This window comes from Archocentrus centrarchus, chromosome 14, assembly GCF_007364275.1.
Source record: "Archocentrus centrarchus isolate MPI-CPG fArcCen1 chromosome 14, fArcCen1, whole genome shotgun sequence".
Classification (NCBI taxonomy): domain Eukaryota; kingdom Metazoa; phylum Chordata; class Actinopteri; order Cichliformes; family Cichlidae; genus Archocentrus; species Archocentrus centrarchus.
In genome coordinates this window covers 32,179,371-32,202,303 of record NC_044359.1, presented here as the reverse complement: position 1 = coordinate 32,202,303, position 22,933 = coordinate 32,179,371, and the positions used below count along the sequence as shown (strand labels likewise).

The following is a 22,933-nucleotide window of genomic DNA, read 5'->3' as shown; positions in this document are numbered from 1 at the left end:
TGTACTGACACATAATATATGAAGACCTCTAGTGAATGTTTGCATAAAAACTGTCAATCGGAGCAGGATACATTCTAACCTCTGACAAGAAGAGTTTTATATTTGTGGGTAATTTTTTTGCAAACTTGGAAATTATTCTTTGGATCTTTACTGCTAAATCCGGCAGGTTTGTTTAATTAATGGGTTTAGTCTGAAGGGATGGAAGTGTTGTTTTTAGTGTGGCAAGACTGCCCTCTGGTGAATTATCAGGATATGCCTGTCAGGATGGCACAACAGCAAATATACACTACATGTGAATAACAAGTGCAGTGAGTGAGTGGACCAGAAGGAAAATAAATAGGCTCTGAAGCTGTTAATGTTCTGATTCAGGCTCAAGAGAAACAAACTACTACTAATTACAAAGTGTTACACAGTCCCAATGACTACTACTTGCAGCAAAATATGAGTTGCACAGTAAGAAGATGGGCCATGCAGTATTTTGTGAGTCATGTTATATGCAGGGCTGCAGCAATTTTGAAATTCTGAGATAATACCCTCCATCCATCCACTTCAGAGTCATGGGGGGGCGCTGGAGCCTATCCCAGCTGTCATAGGGCAAGAGGCAGGGTACACCCTGTACAGATTGCCAGCCTGACACAGAGACAGACAACCATTCACACCTCTGGGCAATTTGGAATCACCAATTAGCCTAACCTCAGTAACTGCATGTCTTTGGACTGTGGGAGGAAACTGGAGTGAACCCATGCAGACTCTCAGCTCCTTATCCCATCATCTTTGAACATTTATCTAGTGCAATATCCATGTGACACAACAGATACATATCGGTAAATGGAATCTTATTACCTGATATCAGTCCAGAAGGCCTGTGGATGATATATCGATGCATCCTCAGTTACATATGAGAAAGCAGCTCCAGATTAAAGAGCAAACAAATGCTTTTTCGGTACTGCAGTAAAAATACAGATGCAAGAGGTTCATCATAGTGCACACAACATAGTCTTTTCTGTAGATTTTCAGAGAATATGCATGGACAACTCATTTTTGGACAGGAAGGGTGTGCATGTGTCTCTGTGTTTAGCTACATAGAATATGTTCATGAGCGAACCAGTGAATGTTACTAACAGGCCTAGAAGTGAGACTAAATTATTCCAGTACTAAACACGGTCAAGCCCAGACTGAGTGCAAGAACGATTTGGAAGCTCTTTCCCACGATTAAGCCTGAACAAGGATTTTTAACAGTCAGAAAGTGTTTTGTTTTTTTTTAATTCACATATGCCAGCATCAGGAAATAAATAGCAGCATAGACTGCCCTGACAAAAGAGCAAAACAGAAAAAAATGGATATTTGCAAATACATCTTTATTTAAAACAATTCTGATAACCATGTCCCGATCTGGTGACTGCGGAGGCCATGTGAGTGCAGTGAACTTACTGTTATATTCAGGAAAACCAGCGTGGGCTTTGTGACATGGAGTGTTATCCTGCTGGAAGCAGCTTTCAGAAGGTGGGTATGCTGCGGTCTTAAATGAATGGACATGGTCAGCAAGAATACTCAGGTAGGCTGTAGGGCTTAAACAATGCCCGGCTGTACTGAGGGGCCCAGAGCGTGCCAAGAAAATATCCCCCACACCAATACACCACCTCCACCAGTCTGAACTGTCAATGCAAGCCAGGATGGACCCGTGCTTTCCCATTATTTACACCAAAGTTTCACTGCACCATCTGAACGTGACAGTAGACATTTATACTTATTTAACCTGGCAATGTTTTTCCAAGCTTTTGCTGAGCCCGTACAAATTGCAGCCTCGGTTTCCTGTTCTTAGCTGACAAGAGTGGCACCCGGTGTGGTCTTCTGCTGCTGTAGCCCATCTGCTTCAACGTTTGACGTGTTGGGCATTCAGAGATGCTCTTCCGCATATTTTGGTTGTAATGAGTGTTCATTTGAGTTACTGTTGACTTCCTATCAACTCAAAGCAGTCTGGCCATTCTCTTACCTCTGGCACAAACAAGGCATTTTCCCCCAGAAAACTGCTGCTTACTGGATATTTTCTCTTTTTTGAGCCATTCTCTGTAAACTCTATGGTTGTGCAGGAAAAATGGTATCAAATCCATGCTGCATTCAAAGGTAGTTAAATCTTTTTTTTTTTTTCCATTCTCAGTTTTCATGCTCATCTTGTTTATATCTGGATGCCTAAATGCACATAGTTGCTACCATGTGATTGGCTGATTAGATACTCGCATCGATGACCATTTGAACAGGTGTACCTAATAAACTGTCTGGTGATCAGATTTTTTTTTTTTTTAAATGAGACCCATTTGTAGAAATACATTTCTCTACCAATCTTTTAACTGCTGCTTGAGGGGGAGAAATTGGTGAAATGAAATTTTGAGCTTGATGCTGGAAAGCAGATTTTACAGAAAATCTAATCTGACACTGAAAACACAAAAACAGCGTTGTGTTCCCAGAGCAGGAGCAGAGAAACCAGCCAGCCAAGCGCTTTCTTCAATGCTTTGCAGCAGGAAGCAATTCTGCAAAATCAGAGGCCTTAAAGTATTTAAGGTTTATAGAACAGATTGCCATAAATATGCACCACACAATCTTTCTTTGGCCTGGAGAAATTGTTACTCTAAAAAAAGCCAAAAAAACCTCTGTAAAGATAGAACATCTTAAAGATCTCAGAGTGCCTTTTTGTCCTAACAGAGCACTTTGCTGTCAGACTGCAGGCTTATTTGCGGTTCCTTGAGTCTTCAAAGCAGAATGGAATCAGCTGCTTGCTTGGATTCAGGTGACAGACACACTGGCTATTTTTAAGATCAGGCTTACAGTTAGGGCTGGATCAGGTGACCCTGAACACTTCCTTAGTTACACTACAAAAGGGACAGGCTGCTGGAGGCTTACCACGATGCACTGAGCATTTCTTCCGCACTCTCTGTGTTTATACACTACTAGTATATTTAATCATAGTGTGTCTTTTCTCACTTCCAACCGACTGCACCAGGATGGCTGCCGGGTTCTGCTGGAGGTTTCTTTCTTCCCACTGTCGCCAAGTGACTGCTTATAGGTGGCTGCCTTGAGTCTTGGGGTTTCTAATACTGTACGGTCTTTATCTTACAATATAAAGCATCTTGAGGCAACAGTTGTGAATTGGCGCTGTAGGGTTGGGTTGAAATAAGAGAAAACATGAACAGAAATCTCTTGCAGATAAATAAGGCTAATCTGAGAAATTCTACATCGCAGGATATTTAGGAGCACAGTGTGTTTTTTTCAAAGCAGTTGATTGAGTGCAGGTGATACCTATTACATAAACATTAATGAGAACATTAAACACACCAGTAAGCCATGACAGTATCACAGCTAGCCAAGGACACAGTACCAAGAATGTTTGGCCATAAACTGCTATTAATCTACGGCTCAGTTACAAAGATTCCACCATAAACCATAAATCATGTTTAAGTAAAAACCAAACAGATGAATGGCTCTTAATTAACTGAAATACATTTTGTAAGGAAAGGTGAAGTAAAAGGGAAGGATTTTATTTTTAGACCAAAGTTTCACTCGTGGAAGTTTGGTAAATGGAAGCCTCGTCTACCCTCACCTCCACAGTCAACTTACTAACTTTACACTGATACCTGGTCAGCCGTTGGTTCTTCTGCATTTTCCAGGTATTTTTCACATTAGTCCTGGCAGGTATGGATCCATATCTAATGGATTTTCATTATTAAAATGAAAAGAAAAAAAAAAGTCCCATAGAATTAAGTATGCGGTGTTAGGTGCCAATTTCCTGTTTCAGGAAAGACCCTCATTTGATTGCTTAAAAAAAACAAAAAACAAAAAAAAAACAAAAAAAAAAAACAAGTAACAAGTTCCAGTAAAAACAAGAAAATAAAATCAATTACTTGACAGAAAACACAAAACCAAGAATTTACCACATCTAAGTTTTTCCTTTCAGAATAAACCTCAGACGGGTATTTCCTTTGTTTTATTACAAATACATTACAAAAAAACACTTTCTTATCAGTGTCTGAGGAAAAATGTCACTTAAAAAAATATGCCTAGAGGGGTCAAAAAATTTGAACCCAGTTAACATTTTCATTATTTTACTTTCTACAAATCATGACAGCACACAAACACAGAGGCAGTGTTTGGAGTTGTTGGTTTAAACCAAGTCCCTTTGAACCTTCCAGAGTCTCTGTGTGTTCGCTCTATAATCCATGAAGGGTGCAGCTGATAATGTCCATGAAGGTGGCTTCTATGCAGTAGCAGAGTTGGACATCAGGGTCAGCTCCACCCAGTTCTTCTGCTGTCTTCTGGGGTAGAGTCAGTTTGCAGGGGCGCCCTCCTGAAACCACCGCCTCCTGCGGTTTCTCCTTGAGATACTGCAAACCTGAAGGGACAAACAATTGCTCTTCAACTCTGAGATCTATACTAAACTTTAATCTTCATCAGCTGTTTTTATTGTAGCTATGGGACATTTAGGACAAAAATCAATTTAGGACAAAAATCAATTAGGGCATGTGGATTTTAAATGGTAAATGGACTAGCTCTTATATAGCGCTTTTCTACTCAGTCAGAGCACTCAGAGCGCTTACGCAACATGTTTACATTTACCCATGCACTCACATTCATACAAGCACTTCCATGTTTCTACTAAGCTAAGTGCTTTTAATTAACTAACATTCACACACATTCATACTCCGACAGGACGGTCGGAGAGCAACTTGGGGTTAAGTATCTTGCCCAAGGATACATTGGCATGTAGCCTGGAGTAGCCAGGAATCGAACCGCTGACCTTCCGATCAGTAGGTGACCTGGCTCTACCTACTGAGCTACAGCCACCCCTTTTTTAAAAACAGACATCTCCAATTAGATAGCAAAAAGGCAAAAATACTTCACATTATTCTATTGTAATGCCAAACAAATGACTAATCATACTTACGTGCAATAAAAGGATCAATGTCCCTGGCTTTGGTGGCCACATCCGAAGCACAAACCTGGCCAACTTGTACTAAGAGAGCTGCCACATCATCATAGAGTGGAGGGAATGCCTGGCAGAAAGCCACCAGGCATGGCAGGGTGGGCATGAAGAAGAGGAAACGCTTGGCACGAGTCAGCACTAGAAAGCAGAAGAAAAAAAAAGCACAAACACATTTAACAGTATACACAAGGGCTGTATAAACAGTTAATACAGTGGCTAATGCTGCACTAACAGCCAAACACCAGAGGATGGCAGCTAAACATAGGGATAAAAATATCAAGGCATGCTGTGTGACAACAGCTGATTGATGTAATTGTAATTTACAGTATGCAGGCAGTCTGCTGAGTGCACATTTAATGACTGAGAGACAGATTAAAAATAAACGCAGAAGTCTAAACCCAACAAAAGTGTGCAAGATTTGAAGACAGGATGTTTGCTGACCTGTAAGAAGGGTGCCCATGACACTGATGGCCAACCTGGCCACACTCAGGGACTTGGGTAAGGCGTATTGAGTGCACAGGTATGATAGTAACTGGATTGCAAAGATCTGTGAGGATACACACAATAATAACAGTCACACATTTAACATATTAATTTATGTAGCAAATATCCAAACACTCAGCAGAGAGCACCAGGTAGAAAAAAAAAGCACAACATAGCAGAGGCTCTGGCACAAACCCAGGGCAAACCTAGGACTGCAAGCCAGAAAAGAGAGGGGAGGGGAGCTTGGGAGGCTTCACCTGCTTTTCCAGCTGGGGCTGGGCCAGCAGCTCTGGGATGAAGTCCAGACAGATATGGATGGAGGGAATGCCTGCCACAGTTAGAGGCAGCAGAGCTTGAGGGTAACCCTGACAGAGAGGGAGAGGAAACAGGAAACTTATAATTAATCTAGAAAAATAATCAAGCATAAGAAAATAAGCAGTTAATTTATTCAAATAGGCCTTTTTAATCCACAAGTACTATCTTAAACATGTGTCTATGGCACAGCAGCTTCTGCTCAGCAGTGTGAATACTGTGACAGAGGAAGTCGACCATATGGCTGTGTACTACTTCTGGGAGTGCTGCAGTCACGTATTACTTACGCCATCACATTCTGCCATGGCGTATTACTTACGCCATGGCAGAATGTGATGACTAATGGGGTCAATATGATTTGGCTCTTCTTGAAAAACTCACTTGAAGGTAATTTCTGCACTATGGTGCAATCCATTTACAATGATAGCATTTCTTTCAATGGCAAAATCTGGAGAGAAGCTACCAGATACAGTCACGCCGAATGGCACAATAAACCTGCCAGCGTTTCCACATTATATTACCTGAAAGTGAACCAACTTGGCAATGTTGGGGTCGGCGATGAACATTTGATGCAGCAGACAACAGATGAGACATTGCACCTCCCTCAAATCACTGAGGAGACCTCCCTCTGGCTCAGCAGCCTCCACGCCCCCCTTGGCTGCAGGCCCCAGGCTTCCCTGTTTCGATTTCCCTGGCGTGAGGCCCCGAATGCTCCTCAACAGGCTGTCTGTGGTGGCCCCCAGCTGCTGCTCTTCCGAGGTTGGCAGGCACACCTCCAGAAGAATCTGGACTGCTGCGCTGTCCTAGAGTTGAACAAAAACACAGTTTACAATGACGGGGCATAAAAGGCCATATCTTAATTTTAGTTGTTTTTTTTTCCATTTGTTTTTTGTGAAACTCCAGACAATGCATTCCTGTGATCTGTTATATTGTTGAAACTGTGCAACTGATAAAATTCTCAAAATACCTGCGCAGATAAAAGGGCGTTCTTTAGCTCCTCCCTGGTGACCTCCGGTGTATCCGTTTGTCCGGGCACAAGGCTTGACACAGACTGGGTCTGCCGATCAAAATCAGCCGTTTCCTTCAAGTGACACTGTAGGTAGGCTTTTGAGGCTAGCAGATAGCCATTCAGCATGTGAAGGACAATGTCCATTAAAGGAGGACACCTGGCCAAAAACAAATAATGTTATTTTGACACACAAATGATCTTTTGTATTGTGAAAAAGAACGAGAAATTCTTCAGTTACATTCACTAAAAATGTGGACTTTTCCCCTCTATTCTCTTTATACTTCACACTCATAAAAGCCCACCTAAAGCAAAATTTCTGAGTTTGTATGCCACATACGAACTCAGAAATTTTAGAATATGATATAGGATTGCAGTTACCTGTATACTCTTTGATCACAACGCAGCACAATGAGAGGATCGACCATCAGATCATTCTGAGTGTACTTCTGCTGCCTGAGCAGCTTAGCTGAAGGTTGGAGGGCATTTACTGTCATCACCCACAGCCTGTAACACAGACACATAATTTCACAATCCCTTACATCTACCTCATGGAGAGTCTCCCTCAGTCTTCCTGCCCTGAGCTCTTCTTGTAGGACGCCCCATTTGGATCAATGGTAATTGTGCTCCTTTGGAGCCTGGAGCAGAGTGAGGGTTAACCTCATCTGTCCAGAGAGTTCACAAAGGCTGACAGAGTTTCTTATCTCAGTACATTTTGTTCATACAATAATCACTGAACAAACAGCCTAGAGGTCAGTGTAACATCTTTTGCTCTATAGATCTTCATTTCATGTATTTACAGAGCCTTCCAGCAACTTTCTACAGTCCTAGAAGAGGTAGCAACAAGTCAAGCACCCCGTGAGCCTTTTACTGAAAAAACGTATAATTATAATTTAACCAGCAGCCAACATTGACGTTCACTCACATCAATGATGTCAAATTCCAATTAGTGAGGACAAGAAAATTCTTCAGACTAATTTTAATCCCCAATACTCAAGTGATGCCATTAATGCTTTAAGGCAAACATTACTGATTGCATGTCCAGAGCACATACCTGCGGGGCATCACAGTGTTAAGACCCATCCAGAGCTTGTTGAGGGTCTGCAGTACACGGCGAGGCACAGCAGGCTCTAGCAACAGAGCCATGCTGGCAGTGAGGGCCTCTGCATAAGGGATCAGGTCTCCAGGTGAAAGCAGTGTTAAATGTTCCAGGATCCGCATCAGCCTGGGACTACCAGATGGCAACTTCTGGAAGGCTGGAGGAAAACAATAATCTTTAATCTTCAAGCGACAAAGCTTTGGCTGCATCTTCATCAAATGGAAAACTTTTTTTTTTTTAAAAAGCATCATACAAGTATACAATGCAATATCATAAATCCATCTGTTTTCTCTTAATGCTGTTGATAAGAAACCTACAGTGCTTGAAGTTAATCCATAAATTCCTTCAGCAGCATGTCCTGCTTAGCACGGACTTCAGCATTCAGAATGACAAAAGTGTAAATCAAGAATTAAGTTTTACAACTAGAGTAAGTTGTTCACTTGAAGGGTCAGGCTCTGTACCGCTCCATAAAGTATGTAACCATCACTCAGTTCAATCCACCTTTTCAACATCCTACAATGAAGAGATCAGAGAAACACAAGAACACATCACAGAGCTGAAAACCCCCCAAAAGGCCAGCTCAGCTGTCATGCGGCATACCTGTCACACTACATCTGGAGGTCTGTCAGTTGTGTAGCTACATATCACTTGCTTCCATTGAAAATGACTTACAGCCGGTTGATTCTTCACCAGTAATGTGAACACACTGAAGGCTTCCACCTGTCAGTGTTTTATATATCATTATTTATTCCATCTTCAACCCAAGATGTGTCACTGGTGCTATTATTTGTCTTGCTGTAAAATGACTTCTTTTATTTTACTATTTTCAATTTAAATTGCGCCACTACATCTCAAAATTTGGAAATTTTAGCATTAGGGCAGAGGAGTTTTAAATTCAAAGCTACCAGCCTTAACTCTCTGCCCCTACATTCTTCATTCTTGCTGTGCTCACCCTGGTGAAGCTGTCTCTGAGTGTATCTACAGGTGTTGCTGGGAAGCATCATCTTCCTTAACAGGGGCAGGGTGCCAGTCACCTCCTCCGCACACACCCAGTCCTCCACTAGACATAGGTGTGGGTAGTTGGTTGCAAGCAGTCTCAGCAGGGCAGAGTGCAGACCTGGGATCAGTGGAGAGTTCATTTTTAGTCAACAATATAAAATCATTTAAAACTTTTGGTTCTTTTTCCAAGTATTTAGTCAAAAATAATGTGAATCTCACCCCCTAGTTCCTGCTGCAACCCTTGGGCCTGGGTAACCAAGTACTTAATGGGGATCTGGTCCATCAAGGCTGCGGAGTAGGACTTTGGCTTCCTCTGCATCAGAGCTTAAAAAAGGAAAAGCAGGTGAGTGAATCATGGAGAACATATAACTGTAGGTGAAGTAAAAATAAGGACAAGATGGAGGATAAATGTTTTATTTGATTGTGTGAGGACAGCAGAGCCGCTGTGCCGATGCGTTCGAGAAAGGGAGGTGATTTTTCATTGACGTGGGTTCATTACCACTGCTGATGGGCTTCATTACTCCTTCCTTGAAGGCTGAGGGAGCACTTGGGTAAACACAGCAATTAAAGAGATGGGCATAAACTCTCACATAAATCTGGCCTAATGAAGGGCAAGAGGAGAGCTCGTCATGGGAGAGAATAAACACTGACTAGGCTAACTGCTAATGCTCAATCTAACCTACAGCTGTCCTAGTTAGCTTTGCTCCTGCAGCCATTGTACTTGGCGTTTTGTCAGCCCACCATTTATTCTCTATGAAGCAGCCAACATTCAGTGCCAAGAGAGAAAAGGATGAATGACTGCACATCCAGAGCATCTCCTACAACTTAACAGAGGACAAAAGCTTCCTTTTTATCCTCACTCGCTGACAAATTCCCTTCATCATCCACACAACACATTCTTCAGTGAAGAAAATGACAATGGACGCAATTCAGACAGGCGCAGAAAGAGAAAATAAGAACCAGAAGGGAGGTGAGCCAACAGCACAAAGGGAAGCCAAGCACAGTGCAGCGCTTTTGTTGGGAAACAGTTATGGTCTCATACATACCCAGCTGTTTGGTGCTAGCCAGCAGGTTCTCCTCATAAGACAGGATGTAGTATAGGATAAGCAGTTGGGTGGTGATAGAGTAGCGCTGTCGCCCTCCTCGACTACCGTCTCCTTGCTAAAAACAAAGCAACGACTGTGGGTGTCTATCACCAGCAAATGTGAATTATGGATACTGGATAGGGATATATTGTTATAGAGCTATCTTCAACATATGGAGATCAAAGCAATATAAAGCAAAGTGAGCAATTACTAAATTATGAACGTGAAATTATGTTTCAAATTATATTTTAAAAAATTAATCTATAAAATGGCATCAGAAGAGGGAATCATTTGATGTCAGAGAAACCTCCTGCTCATGGTAAAATTTTGCCATCAAATAAATGGAATAAATGAAGAACACGCAATAAAATGAAACCCTTAATGCAATGCACAGACTAGCATTTTGTAAGTGTGCAGATTTAGGTTTGGGAGCAACTTACCCCTGCAGCGCTCTGGAAGACATTGAGGATCTCCTGCTCTGTGATAGGCTGGTTGGTGGCCTCTGGGTTTGCCTTGGAAGCTGGAGTAAGGATGGAGTTGATATAAGCATCAATTAGGGGAATAAGTTGGGTGTGGATGGGTGTTGTTGTCTCACAGAGTTGGCGATAAATCCAGTCCTAGAAGATACACACAAGGGCAGCAACAAAAAGTAAAATTAATATTTCAAACAAATCTGCTTTAGTAGAAAGTTATGCAAGAGTCATAATGAGCCATAATGTGCGGATTACCTTAATAGACACTTTGTGCTTGGTGAAGGCTCGGCTCCGAAGCAGCTGGTAGATGCAGTGAATGGGAAGAAATCCTGTGATGTTGGCACTCAGGTTGTTGGTCACTGCAACCCTAACTGCATGAGCTGTAACCACCTACACAGCCAAAGTAATAAACTTGTTATTAAAAGAGCAACAATTTTAAAAATGTACAAAGAACACCAACAGATTCTATTTATTTTATTGCTCCTTCAGTGACAAATTAATTTTGACAGCTGCAGATTTTGTTACAATAACACAGATTTAACTTTAATCTTTGGCCAAGTTTTGCCGTTTTTGGCGTGTCACAGAGAAAGAGTTATAATCATATTACAACAGTGCTGCCATATTGCTTTTTTCTATTCAATTGGAAATTCCCTGTCAAGTCATGTTATCTCATCTATTAATATCCAAACCGTCTGAACAACTTTTTAGTTAAATGGCTTTTTAGTGTTAAAAGCAGCAATGTCAAAAGTTCTTCTAGATTTTAGTTTTGCACACTTGGAGTGCCCTCTGGTCACATATTTGAGCAGTACCTACCTATGTAAATAACATTAAGAATCACAGCTTAAAAAGTTTGCTGACTTTGTCCCAAAACAAGGTTAAAACTCCCATCATCTTTGCTATTATGGGATTTATAGTAGTAATAGTTTTCTGTTCAGGATTCTTTAAGTGTCCTTTCTTTCTTATAACAATGTTTAAGAAGCATACTCCATATGACATGATTCATCACCTATAGACAGATATGCATATTGCTAACAGTCCATATAGGTACTGGTGTTACATGTAGAGTGAAAATCCTATTGTGCACCATGACAGTTAGCCAGTGTCACAGTGTAACAACCTAAAGATACTTAACAAACCCAGTGAACTTTCTATGCTTCTTATGCAAAAGGTTTCAGCATCAAATCATTAAAGTAGGTCAACATCAATTTACAAAAGACACGAGAGCTTTTTTTTTTGGGTTCGCCTGGTGGTAAAAGAATGTGGGACAGGGGTGTAAATTCAGGGGCTAAATTAAACCACTGAACACTGAACTTAGCAAAGATAGCTCCCCACTGTGAGTAGCAACTGCACACAAGGAATGATGGACTTATAATATATTCACCTGTTCAGTGAAGATCTCCTGTGTGAAGATAGTCTTCATCTTGCTCAGGGAGCTGGGTTTGATGGCAATCTGCAGGATTTACACACACACACAAAACAAAAAAATATATATGTAACATCAACAGTGACAGCCTTGCTGTGAGTGAAAACAGCCTGTAGGCAGCAGTGCTGGTATTTTGTAATTCCCTCTTTTCATATTTCATAACAAAAATTCTACATGGCAAGCACAACATTGAATTGAGAGGATTGCCCTAGGGGTGGAAACAAACAGGCTCTAAATCCAATTACATTACACATCTTAGTGGAAAATACAGTGAGACAGGAAAACTACTTAGCACACACACAGGAAACAATAGTGCACTTAATAAGTAATAAAACAGCAAATTGCCCACAGGGTATGGAGTCTCTAGCTAGATATATGTATGCTGCAAATGTTTCATTAGTGATACAGTTTTTATATGCGCCACTGCTGCAGTGGAGGAGTGGGGCCAGTGGCTGGTCAGCCAGACTGATGTATTGATCACTGCCTCCCTTCCACCTACCACCTTACCTTCATCCCCAAAGTAGAGCACACCAACTCAATAATGGAGCTCAGCTGGTTGCTATGGAAATACATGGCAACCAGTAATAGCATCTCTCCAAAAGAAGCAGATACGCCTGCAGCACTGTAAGGAGGGAGACAAACACATATGCAGGAGAGGCAATTGAGAGAAGACGTTTAGGTTTGTCGTTAATCCTTCATCTTACAGGACAGAATTTTAATAAAACTGATTATGCCAGTTGCATCAACCCACACACACACCCTAACCTTCTTCTGACAGCCTATTTTCCTTTAGTTTAGTTTGACAAACTTGTCAAGACTGAGGATTTATGGTTTATGGACTAGAGTCACAAAAACTCACATTCGATTTCACTGCTGAAGTTGTTGAAAAGGGTCATATTAACTTTAAACAGAAAAAAAACAAAAACAAAGGCTTAGCTTATGTTATCACTGCCTGTTTCTACAAAGACTCAACAATTACTGAGGGAAGATCAAATCCTGCCAAGGAATGGGCAAACACATTCACTACATAAAGGTGATTTAACACATTCAACTTTTTCTACATGTACTGCTCTTTGTATATTATGTGAGCATTGGTGTTTCCTTGGCTGCCCTGTTGAGGACCAAGCAACAAAGTGTGTTTAGGCACCCATAGCATTTCTGCCTTTATTTATCCATCTTCTTCTGCCAGTGAAATCTATTGGAGCTCCATGAACCGTAGGGTAAAAAGTTTTGAAATCTGGCACACTGGTTGGCATAAATCCATCGATTCTTGGAACCAATGTTTATGTTTGCAACATCAGCACTGTAGCACCAACGTTGGACTGAACTTGGAGATGCATTTACCCACATAACCTATGAACCACATGTTCAATTTTCAAAAATAAGTTCTTGATTTTAAAGTCCCCTTTGATTTCCGTCTCCAGTGTACTGATTTTTCCACTATATTGGATCTTAGGTCGCTGCTGTCTCAGCCTGTAGATAAACCAGGCCAAAACAGAAATGTGTAATAAGTCTGCATACAGTTCTGGTTTGTTAGCAATTCATATTACTGAGACGAGCGTGCTACAGTTATGTAGAAGGAAATACCTGAGGTGGATGGCAGAAGCTGAAAAGATTGCTTTTCTACATGTTGACTTTTCACCTGCAAAGGTTTTGATTCCACTCACTGAGCAGCGTAGTTGCTGTCAGACCTTGAAGAATTTCTCTTACATCAACATCTCCACTACAGTCACCGCTTTGCTGTCTGCTGTGTGTGCGTACGTGGGTCAGAGAGCGCTGCGGCTCAAAACACAAGATAAAAAGAAATATACACACTCTTCGGTCTGACATTGGCTGGGAAAACACTCTTCAACTGATGTATCTAGGGTTTCCTTTGGTAGGTTAAAATGTTTACATACAGAATACGTCATCGGGCAATTCGCCGTAAGGCACTTTTTTAGCAAATGACTCAGCTAAAGTTTGCTGACTGTTTGCCAGACACCTTAGCCGATGTAGGTTTATTTTGGACAGCGGGCTCCTGATGCTTTTCATACTCCTCATACTGTGGTTTGTTCAGAGATGATGGAACAGGTTAGTTGTCGAGCTATCTTTAACGGCAACTGCTTTCTTACAAAGTCTGCAAACTGCCATCTTTTGAGCAATGTCAAGCTTTTCAAATCCAAACCACCTCCACGCAAGTGAAGATAATCCTCACCTAGGAATTAAATCTAAGGCAGTAGACTGCGAGGCTGGCGATGTCTGAATTTCCTCCCCTGGTGCAGTGTGTTCACTCATTTCCAGCTTTAGGTGTGTTGTTCAGGCAGCTATGCTAGCGCACAGTAGGGGCACTCTCAATGCGCACGCGCAGCAGCCTATACTAAAGCATGAAGCAGTGAACGCATGGAGTCGAGGTGTTTTGATCGTCGTTAGCATATACGATAACGTCAGCTCCCACATCATTAACACGACAATTAAGATATCAATGCAAATTATATATATGTCACACACCCCATCCATCCATCCATACATACATACATACATACACACTTTTTTTAAATTTGTTTTTACCTTTCAAAGTATTCCTCCTCTTTGATCATCCAACTGAGCCACATGACCATCAGTTGTTCTTGCTCTGGAGTGCTGCAAAGGCACATGGAGGATAATGCTCAGTCAACATATAAAAAGAATACTATTTAATGCCAAAAGACACAGAGAGGGCTTTTGGTAGGCAGCAGGCATTGGCAGGAAATCAAAATTCAAGACCACTGGCAGCTAAATAGATTTTGTGATCCCAAACTATTTGTGTTGGCTAAATAAAACAAAGACATCTAAAAGTAAAAGTCAATAAACTTTATGTACCTGACTAGAGTAGGGAAAGCCAGCAGTTTGCAGAAGGACAGGGACACAAAGCGAACACCAGCAGGAGTAGCAGGAGGCCGGCTGGTCATCAGCTGCAATAGCTGCTCTGCTTCCTCATCTGTAGGTCTGGAAAGTAATCACAGCGAATAAAATACATTTTTATAATTAAAATAGTAATAAAATAATAAAAATATTGCTTATAAAACATTCTGAATACTTATGAGTTAAATTAGATTAAAAATGGCCATATTAGAAAAAAACAAAAAAAAAAAAACATCAAGTATGAGCTATCAGCAGGTTTGGTGCATTATCTTTGACTCACCTGAGACCTGCAATACCCATGAGGGCACAGTACAGTCGAAGCAGAGCACTGGCCTTCACCACATGCTCTTCTCTGAGGCCAGAGTACCCTGAACCCCCTTCCTCCTCCATGTCTCCGTCATTGGGCACATGGGTGCTGCGTGAACGTGGCAGGATGGCGACGAGCTCTAGCAGCAGCTGTCTGCGCATCTGCCACAGCACTGAGCTGCTTTCTCTCTTCCGCTGGCAGGATCAAATGAGGAGAAGGCGCCATTTAACTTTCACAATTCCACGCAAAAGTTACCAATGGGCCTCCAGTACCCAGTGTTTGGCTAAAGTCATTTAAAAAACTGATGACATTCAACTACTCGACTAGTTGAATGAGCAGCAACATGCAAGTAAATTATTATGTACAAATCACAAATAAAATGAGTGCGGAGGAACATTTTAGGGCATTTCTCCAATGCTGCACAGAAGCTTTCCTCCTAGCTCAGAGGGAGGTTTACTGTCTAAAAAAAACATAACATTTCATGAAAGTGAAATTTAAACAAATGGTGACATTTGCAGTGAAAGGCTGACTATAAAGCGTGTCTGCCCTCCATAAACTGCAAGAAATGCCAGCAGATAGAAAGACTCATGATCTCCTTTATATCTTCTGTGATATTTTAAACGTTAGATTAAATTTGGGACAATCCAATTCAAGAGCTGAACACTGAGTAACACAAGAAAGAATGGAGCCTACAAAATGAAACTCCCACCAGGATCTGATCTGAATGTTAAGGACAGACCGTGTTTGAGCACGCCTGTATTACTGCCTATTTTGCTTTAAAGCCATCATTCCAGCATTTCAAGGACATTTTGGTCCTTTTGTGTCTACTTGAACAAAGAGGAGTGACTGGATTTATGATTGGTCAGAAAATATTAACTAGTACACAGATTAAACGCTGGCCCCTTACCTGCTGTCCATTGCGAATGAACATGCTGAACCAGGTACGGACTTTGCTATTAGTGCCAAGCAGCAGCCCACTGACATAAGAGACGAGGGGACTGACTGCCTCATCTGCTGCATCTGGTTTGTAATCCAGAGTAAGAGCCACACCCAGACCAGGCAGGTGGCACTCCTCCACCTGGAACACATAGACCACACACGGTAAATAATACTTCTATCAAATATTGCTCATGTTCTTTCATAATAAGTTAGTCATTATCTCTGTTGTTCAGTTGCTCCTGTTGTGTTTCATTCAGGCTGAAGCTGGATAAACTAATGACGTGATGCCATGAGCACAGTGGGTGGTCGGGTTGATCTGAGCCCCGTCTTTGCAAAGACAGGCGTGTGCAAAGTATAGCTCCTCTTCTTATTAAAGAAAAAAGATGAGCGGAGAAACTCAAGCTGTCTTACTCTATCCGGTTGTTAAGTGATGACGTAAAATTCCATTTCCGGGTCCAAACTGTCACGTGATCAATATGGCGCAATGCTTAACCGATCCCACTCAAAAAAAAAAAAAAAAAAAAAAAAAAAAACACACTCAGCTGTCATTTTACCAATGAGAAAGAGAAGCGGAAACAGCTGCAGTTGATAAGGTATGTTACAATCATCTTAATAGTGAACAGTCATTGGTTATGCCACTGCTGTTTATTTAGGAGCATTTGGACCCGGAAATGACGTCAGACTTAAAGACCGGATACAAAATGAATGACCACTTACCAAAACAAAGTCCTGTGCTAAAATAAAATAAATCAGACAAACGGAATTAGCAACAAGGGTGTCCCTCTAACACAAGCCTGCTTCAAATAAAGACCTGCATTTGTAATAAATAAATTCACCCTGTATTAGTGTCGTCCTGTTTTTTGTGTAAATGTAATATTTGTATGACCACACCATTTTTGTAGCTATTCTTTTCTTTAAGTATAAGTAATGGTTTAAAGAAACAGTTCCTTGTCATCCTACTACTAATGTTTCTAGACATAATTTTCCAGCATTATGTGTTGCTTGACCTTGCTTGCTGTGAGCTCTAGCGGCTTTTCTCTAGACATTGTTTTCAGCACTGGATCACATCAATTTCCAAGCCCTATTGTTTGAGACCACAAAAGTACAGCCAAGTATGAGTTCTGGTAATGCATCATTCAGCAAGGCAATGAATTTCTACCACCTTTCTCAATAGCTGACCTTGTGCTGTAACCTCTATGAGCAAAGGCAATATGACAAATTTCTCACGCTTAGGGACAGCATCACAAAGCATACAGTAAATAAGTAAACAACAAAATTCTATCACTTTTACAAAACTTTAACAAGTGAGATGATCTAAGCAGAGAAAAGCAGTTTTTTGCACAACAGTTCTATGAGAAGTACCAAGTGATGCAAATTATTCATCATTTAACAAAGTGGTGTAAGCAAAATATTTGTCTTATTAAACTGATTTTGATTCTCAAAGATCATATTTTTAGCTAATCTGTGCATGACTGCTAAATTACCAACAGTGGTACTTTTAGCAAGGCAGAGAAATAGAAAAGGTAATGCTGGAGTGCTGCTTTACATCTGTTACTAAGAGAAACTGCAAAATTATATAAGATATGTAGTACCAGCAAATAATTATATCGAGACCACAATCAATATTTAATGAAACTATGTTTCTCCAAACACAACCATCATGTAACCCAAACATTTAATCGGGAAAGCATTTCACAATAAAGGAGCAGATGTCAAAAATGTGCTGGTGCAAGTATTAATTTTATTTTATGCATGCATATTTAATGTGATAAAACAGGGTTGCAGAATGAATGTGGCAAAAATGCATCCAGAGTGGGAAAAAAAAAAAAGCAGCTTCTAGATGAGAGAGCCCATATCTCATCTGTAATAAATAATCTCTGGGAGGCTGTAAATAAAGTGTGATTTTGGCATCAGTTCAGAGCCCTGTGATTATATTAATAGTGCACATACCACCATAGCCCGGATATTGAGAGCCTGTGAGGGGTTCATCTGACACAACTGCCTGAGCGCTTCAGTCCTGCGCCGACCACCCACACTCTCCTCGTCCTGACGCTCTCCATTCTTAATCAAACCTCTGCACACTGCAACAACGGAGAGGCACTTTAAACATGGTGGAATTTTGACTGTCTGCTTACAAGTACAATATTATTTTCCTAGAAAGTGAGGGGGGAAGCTATGCAACATGTACATGCTTACTTGCATGCTTCTGAACATCACCAACAATAACACTGTTATGTCCTTCAATACACAAGTCATAATTCATTTATTTGGCATCAGAGGCCAGCAATAGCAACATATTATCTTTCATATTTGTCCTTCACATTTCTTCTGTATATAGCTTAAAAGTAAATTTCCTGGCTGGGACTATGGCAAGCTCTGAAATTAAATTAGCTTCCATCTGTGCTACTTCTGGATCATTCATACACCATAAAAGAGGCAGTGGGGTTAGGTCTGACTGCCAGCTGGTGTTCAGCCTTACAAAGGGAAACCATACAAACATTTCCAACATTTCATCCAAGGATCAATTCATTTCACTTTCATGTCAGTGAAAGAGGTTCTTCTGCAGTAAAAAAAAAAAAAGCCAAAAGGATTCTGTGCTGATCACTGCTACATAACACAAATATGCTTCTGAAATCGCTGACACTCTGTGTGATAAGGAGGTACTGCAGACAATGGCTGTTTTATTCTAAAGAGTCTCTCAAAGGGCTCTCTGAGAGTCAGAATGACATAATAATGTTCATCATCAATCAAAGACAAATGCATACACTCTTGGTCCACTGGCATGAATAGAATTAAGAGGGGAAAAGGGTGTACTCTTTAAAAAAAAAAAAAAAACATATAGTGGTAACTATCTGTCCATAATTATAATCAAACTATCAGCCAAAGTTCCCGAGGTAATAAGTCCTTTTTCCTCCACACTGACTAATTATATGCAACTATTACTGTCAATTAATCAGCCACTATATTACATTATCTGAATGTGCAGTGACAGAATGTGCAGTGTTGTGAGGCAGGTGAATTACCTTCATTGAAGCTGTCAGGAACATTGGCAACCAGCAGACACAAAAACCAGTCCCCATTGCGTACATGAAGTAAAGCCTCTGCCACATCCACAATCGGCAGCAATGACGGCAGCTCTAAGACAGTGAAAATCAAACACACTTCAGAGGACAGTATCAATGAAACTGATTATTTTCAGAATAGATTTACAGAACACTCCTTATTTTAAATACACCGCATTATTTTCATTATGAATTATTTCATTATTAAGTGCTTTATACAATTAGTGCTTGGCTCTAGCTTGTTTTAAACAGTTTTCCATATGAAATACAGCAGATGTGGATTAAGAGGGTACTGCAAGCCAACATACTTTTGTTGCATATTTTAGTGATGGGTGTATGGAAAAAAGATTTTTTTTTTAAAAAAAAAAAACGAATTTTTTGTCTCCCTTTCTTTCACTAATGGATAACAGGCTCTATTATTCTGAGCTTGATTAAACTACAATCTAAAGCACGGCTCTTCAACTCCAGGCCTCGAGAGCCCCTGTCCTGCAGGTTTTAGATGTGTCCCTGATCCAACACGCCTGAATCAAATGGCTGAATTACCTCCTCAGTATGCAGTCAAGTTCTCCAGAGTCCTGCTAATGACTTCTGTATTTGACTCAGGTGTGTTGAAGCAGAGACACATCTAAAACCTGCAGGACAGGAGCTCTCGAGGCCTGGAGTTGAAGAGCCCTAATCTAAAGTGTGTCTCACTCCTCGTGACCAGGATCTCTCAGCTCTGAATTCTATTATGTGAATAAAATATAAACCACTAACATATTGTCTATTATTTGCAATAAGAGGCTTCTATTTCATACTTGTTTATGAAAGATGTTGCATTAAATGCAACCCCTGTTGTAATTCACTGTTTTTTTGTTTTTGTTTTTTTACCTGCTTGTAATATGCAGAGGACGTCTGCAACCTCTTCCAAGTACACCGGGCTTTCAAAGAGTTCAGAAGACTTTAAGAAAAACTCTCCATTTGAGTCTGCCACCTGAGAAACAACAAGGGAATGTGAAACAGACTACAAGGATCAATAACCCAACTCACCCTATTAGATGAAGATAGATCTACTAAAGGACGACAGCAGCACTGAGGCGCATTTAATTTCGGTCCATGTGAGAGCAGCTGGCAGAGATTTAGGAGTCATTTCTGATACTAGCTTAAAGTTAATGAGCAATTAAAGAAAGCAGTGCAATGTTGTTTCTTTAATCTGAGACCCATTTCCACTAGTGACATTTATTAATATGTACCAAATGATTCATGCTTTCATGTCTTAACACATACACAACTGCCTCAAGTATACATCAGATGTTTGCTCCACATTTCTACATTATACACAATGCAGCAGTTCAATTATCATCATTGTCCATGTCTGGAGATTTACTGAATTATATGAGGAGCTCTGACTGCACCTTGTTCATGATAGCCAAGAGTTCACTGAGGGTCAGACGGAGTCTTCTGAGGGGATCACTATGTTCAAACTCCAGGGTCAGGCCATGCTGTAGTTGTGATACTAGGATGCTTTCGCCATTAGAGCCACCTGCCTTGTGCCTGTCAGAAGAAACAATACATTATGTGTGCTGCTAAAATGAACTCCAGCAAGTTTTTTTGAATACACTATCAAATAAAGATGTATATGTATGACCTGATTAGCAGATTACTGTACCCCATAACCCACTGTTGCTGTTATAATGTTACCATGTGAAAGTAACCCATACCTAAGTTGCTGCTCCTTTCGTGCATCCTGCTCCAAGGCATGAAAGTCAACAGACAGAAGCGCTACAATAGAGTTGACGGCTTCGACTCCAGAAAGCAGGCGGAGGATAAGCTTCTTGTCCTGCGCCCAGGACTGGCTCTGATCAGCTGGAGCACATAAAGCCATCCTCACCAAGCAGGGCAGCAGCAGCCTCAGCTCTGGATCACTTAAAGCAGCCAGGCGCACCACATCCACCTTCTGCATGGCTTCAAACGCATAAGGGCTGACAAACTGCAGCCCTGCACTGTCTGCCATCTCTCCGTATCTACACCTTAGGAGAACAGACAAAACTGACAATTTAAAGAAGAAAACTGGATGCAAATTATATTTTGGACAGTGTTTGGGGAAGTTTGGGTTTTGTGGGTCACGATGCCCTGTTTTCAACAATACACAAATTTTACTAATTGCAGAGTTAACGGTTGTCATAATGTGACAATTCATTTTAGATATATTTTCAACGCAAGAATCAGTAATAGGCTGATGGCAATGTATTTGTCTGATAACGCGTCCAAAGGTTTAGTCAGTTACTATAAACAGAGAAGCGGCTAACAGCCGGCTATAGCGAATAACTAACGGCAATGCTAATAACTACTGGGAGTAATAATCATTGTTAATTTTAACTGCCGTTTTCTAGCTCCTAGTTAAAACATTACCTGGTTTCACCCTCAAAGAACTTTATTATACGCCGTTTAAAGCAAAAGCAATCCGCCTAAAATAGCTCGCACTCTTAACTCGGTGTTTTTAACCTACCTACTAGGTAGCTAGCAGTAGCTAACACTCATTCACTGGTACGGAAAGACCTTTAGCCTACTACTAGCAAGCTAAGAGCTAAAGCTAGGCTACACTGTCAGAAGACATTCGCGTGTATTAACTGGTCCGTTTATGCTGTGCAAACGTCTAATTTAAATATAATAATTCACAAGAATGTCCTTACCTCACTCATTAGGATGACACGTAATCTTTAAACTGTTATCACTACGGAGGCCTTCAGTCCTCAGACTGTACCGTCAGCCCCCGCGGCCACACGGTCTGGGAGAGCCCTAACCCACTAACAGAGAAACTCTTCCTATATTATGCCGGCACGTCTAGGGAAATGTCTTTAGCGCTATATTTTTCACGTTCACTCCATTACAGTTTCCTTTAAAAAAATACAAAATGTTTTGTCATTTTCTACCGTGAACACGGTGGATACTGTGAAAGTAAAGGAACTAATGTCGTCAGTGCCGTGAAGCGGCTCTGACTGAACAAAGACTGGAGGTCGGACTCCACCAGCCCGCGCTACTCCCGAGCAGCTGTGACAAACCACAGATATTATAAGACAGAACTGTTCAAAAAAAACATTTTCACCTTTGATAATTACAGCTAAATGAGAAGTTTTAATTTTCTACAGTTTAACTAATTCGGCACTGTTTATAATGGGCAGACAACTGTAGAAAACATTTGTCCAGGCTTATGTGGCAATGCTTCTTATGGTGGTTTATGAGGGCGTGTAGATTCCTCCCTTTAACGTGGACTCGTACTTACCCAGAAATTGTGTGGTGTCAGTATAAATTCCACTTTTTCAAGAACACGGAGACAGCAGTTGGTGAGAAGTGAATGCAAACAGAGAGCAGGACCTGTTTATCCCCATGCTGCTGACAGCAAGAGGAAATGCACAAAATTATCAAAAGAATGAACTGCCAGCTGCTACTCCATGCGACCCGGGGGCAATTCAGCAATTTACAAGTAAGATATCCCACTCAGATGGCTCTACATGGTTATTTCGGTGCCTTTCCCATTTGTGAATAGTGCGGCAACAAGCTTGCAGACGTATTGTATATTAAAAGCAGATGGTTACTGCAAACAACCATGATTTTCCAAAAAAGAAAACATGGCAAAATAAATTTTCACAGGTTTATTAAATATTGAATGTATTTATCTACACTCAAAAGACCAAATACATTTTTGATGGTCAAATTTTCCAAGCCAACAAACGCTGGCAAATATGCAAAATAAAGAGCAGTAGCAGTGGATGGAGGAAAAATCCAGACAAGAACATCTTTCTCTTTGCACAAACACCGCATATCCAAAGGGCAGCCATCCGTAGCTGGTTAAAGTTCATTTAGGCACACACATTTACTTTCACACTAAGTAAAATGTATCCTTAACCAAT

General features: G+C 40.9%; 1 protein-coding gene across 2 annotated transcripts; it reads right to left on the bottom strand.

Moving 5' to 3' along the window:
* Positions 1 to 3,509: 3,509 nt before the first annotated feature.
* ints2 (integrator complex subunit 2) lies at positions 3,510 to 22,419 on the bottom strand. 2 transcript variants are annotated; one of them, XM_030747296.1, is made up of 25 exons: positions 22,306 to 22,419; positions 20,744 to 21,052; positions 20,438 to 20,576; positions 19,914 to 20,016; positions 19,005 to 19,118; positions 17,932 to 18,062; positions 15,950 to 16,120; positions 15,016 to 15,236; positions 14,694 to 14,819; positions 14,403 to 14,474; positions 12,363 to 12,477; positions 11,814 to 11,882; positions 10,688 to 10,822; positions 10,400 to 10,576; positions 9,921 to 10,035; positions 9,094 to 9,198; positions 8,828 to 8,992; positions 7,831 to 8,032; positions 7,158 to 7,283; positions 6,738 to 6,936; positions 6,292 to 6,573; positions 5,716 to 5,823; positions 5,417 to 5,522; positions 4,937 to 5,113; positions 3,510 to 4,384 (listed from the first exon to the last, which is right to left on the bottom strand). In XM_030747296.1, the coding sequence occupies exons 2-25, from the start codon at positions 21,034 to 21,036 to the stop codon at positions 4,203 to 4,205; spliced, it is 3,633 nt and encodes a 1,210-aa protein (XP_030603156.1). In that variant the 5' UTR covers positions 21,037 to 21,052; positions 22,306 to 22,419; the 3' UTR covers positions 3,510 to 4,202. The 2 variants fall into 2 exon arrangements, with proteins under 2 accessions (XP_030603156.1, XP_030603155.1); XM_030747295.1 differs by lacking the exon at positions 22,306 to 22,419 and adding an exon at positions 21,716 to 22,016.
* Positions 22,420 to 22,933: the final 514 nt, after the last annotated feature.

What these genes read in the sequence shown, in the direction of transcription:
- ints2 (XM_030747296.1), bottom strand. Translation starts at nt 21,036, where the DNA reads ATGGCAGACAGTGCAGGGCTGCAGTTTGTCAGCCCTTATGCGTTTGAA. An exon ending in ATGGGTATTGCAGGTCTCAG is followed by an intron (nt 14,820 to 15,015) that starts GTGAGTCAAAGA and finishes ATTACTTTCCAG; the next exon opens with ACCTACAGATGAGGAAGCAG. An exon ending in GCTCTACTTTGGGGATGAAG is followed by an intron (nt 11,883 to 12,362) that starts GTAAGGTGGTAG and finishes TAAATCCTGCAG; the next exon opens with ATTGCCATCAAACCCAGCTC.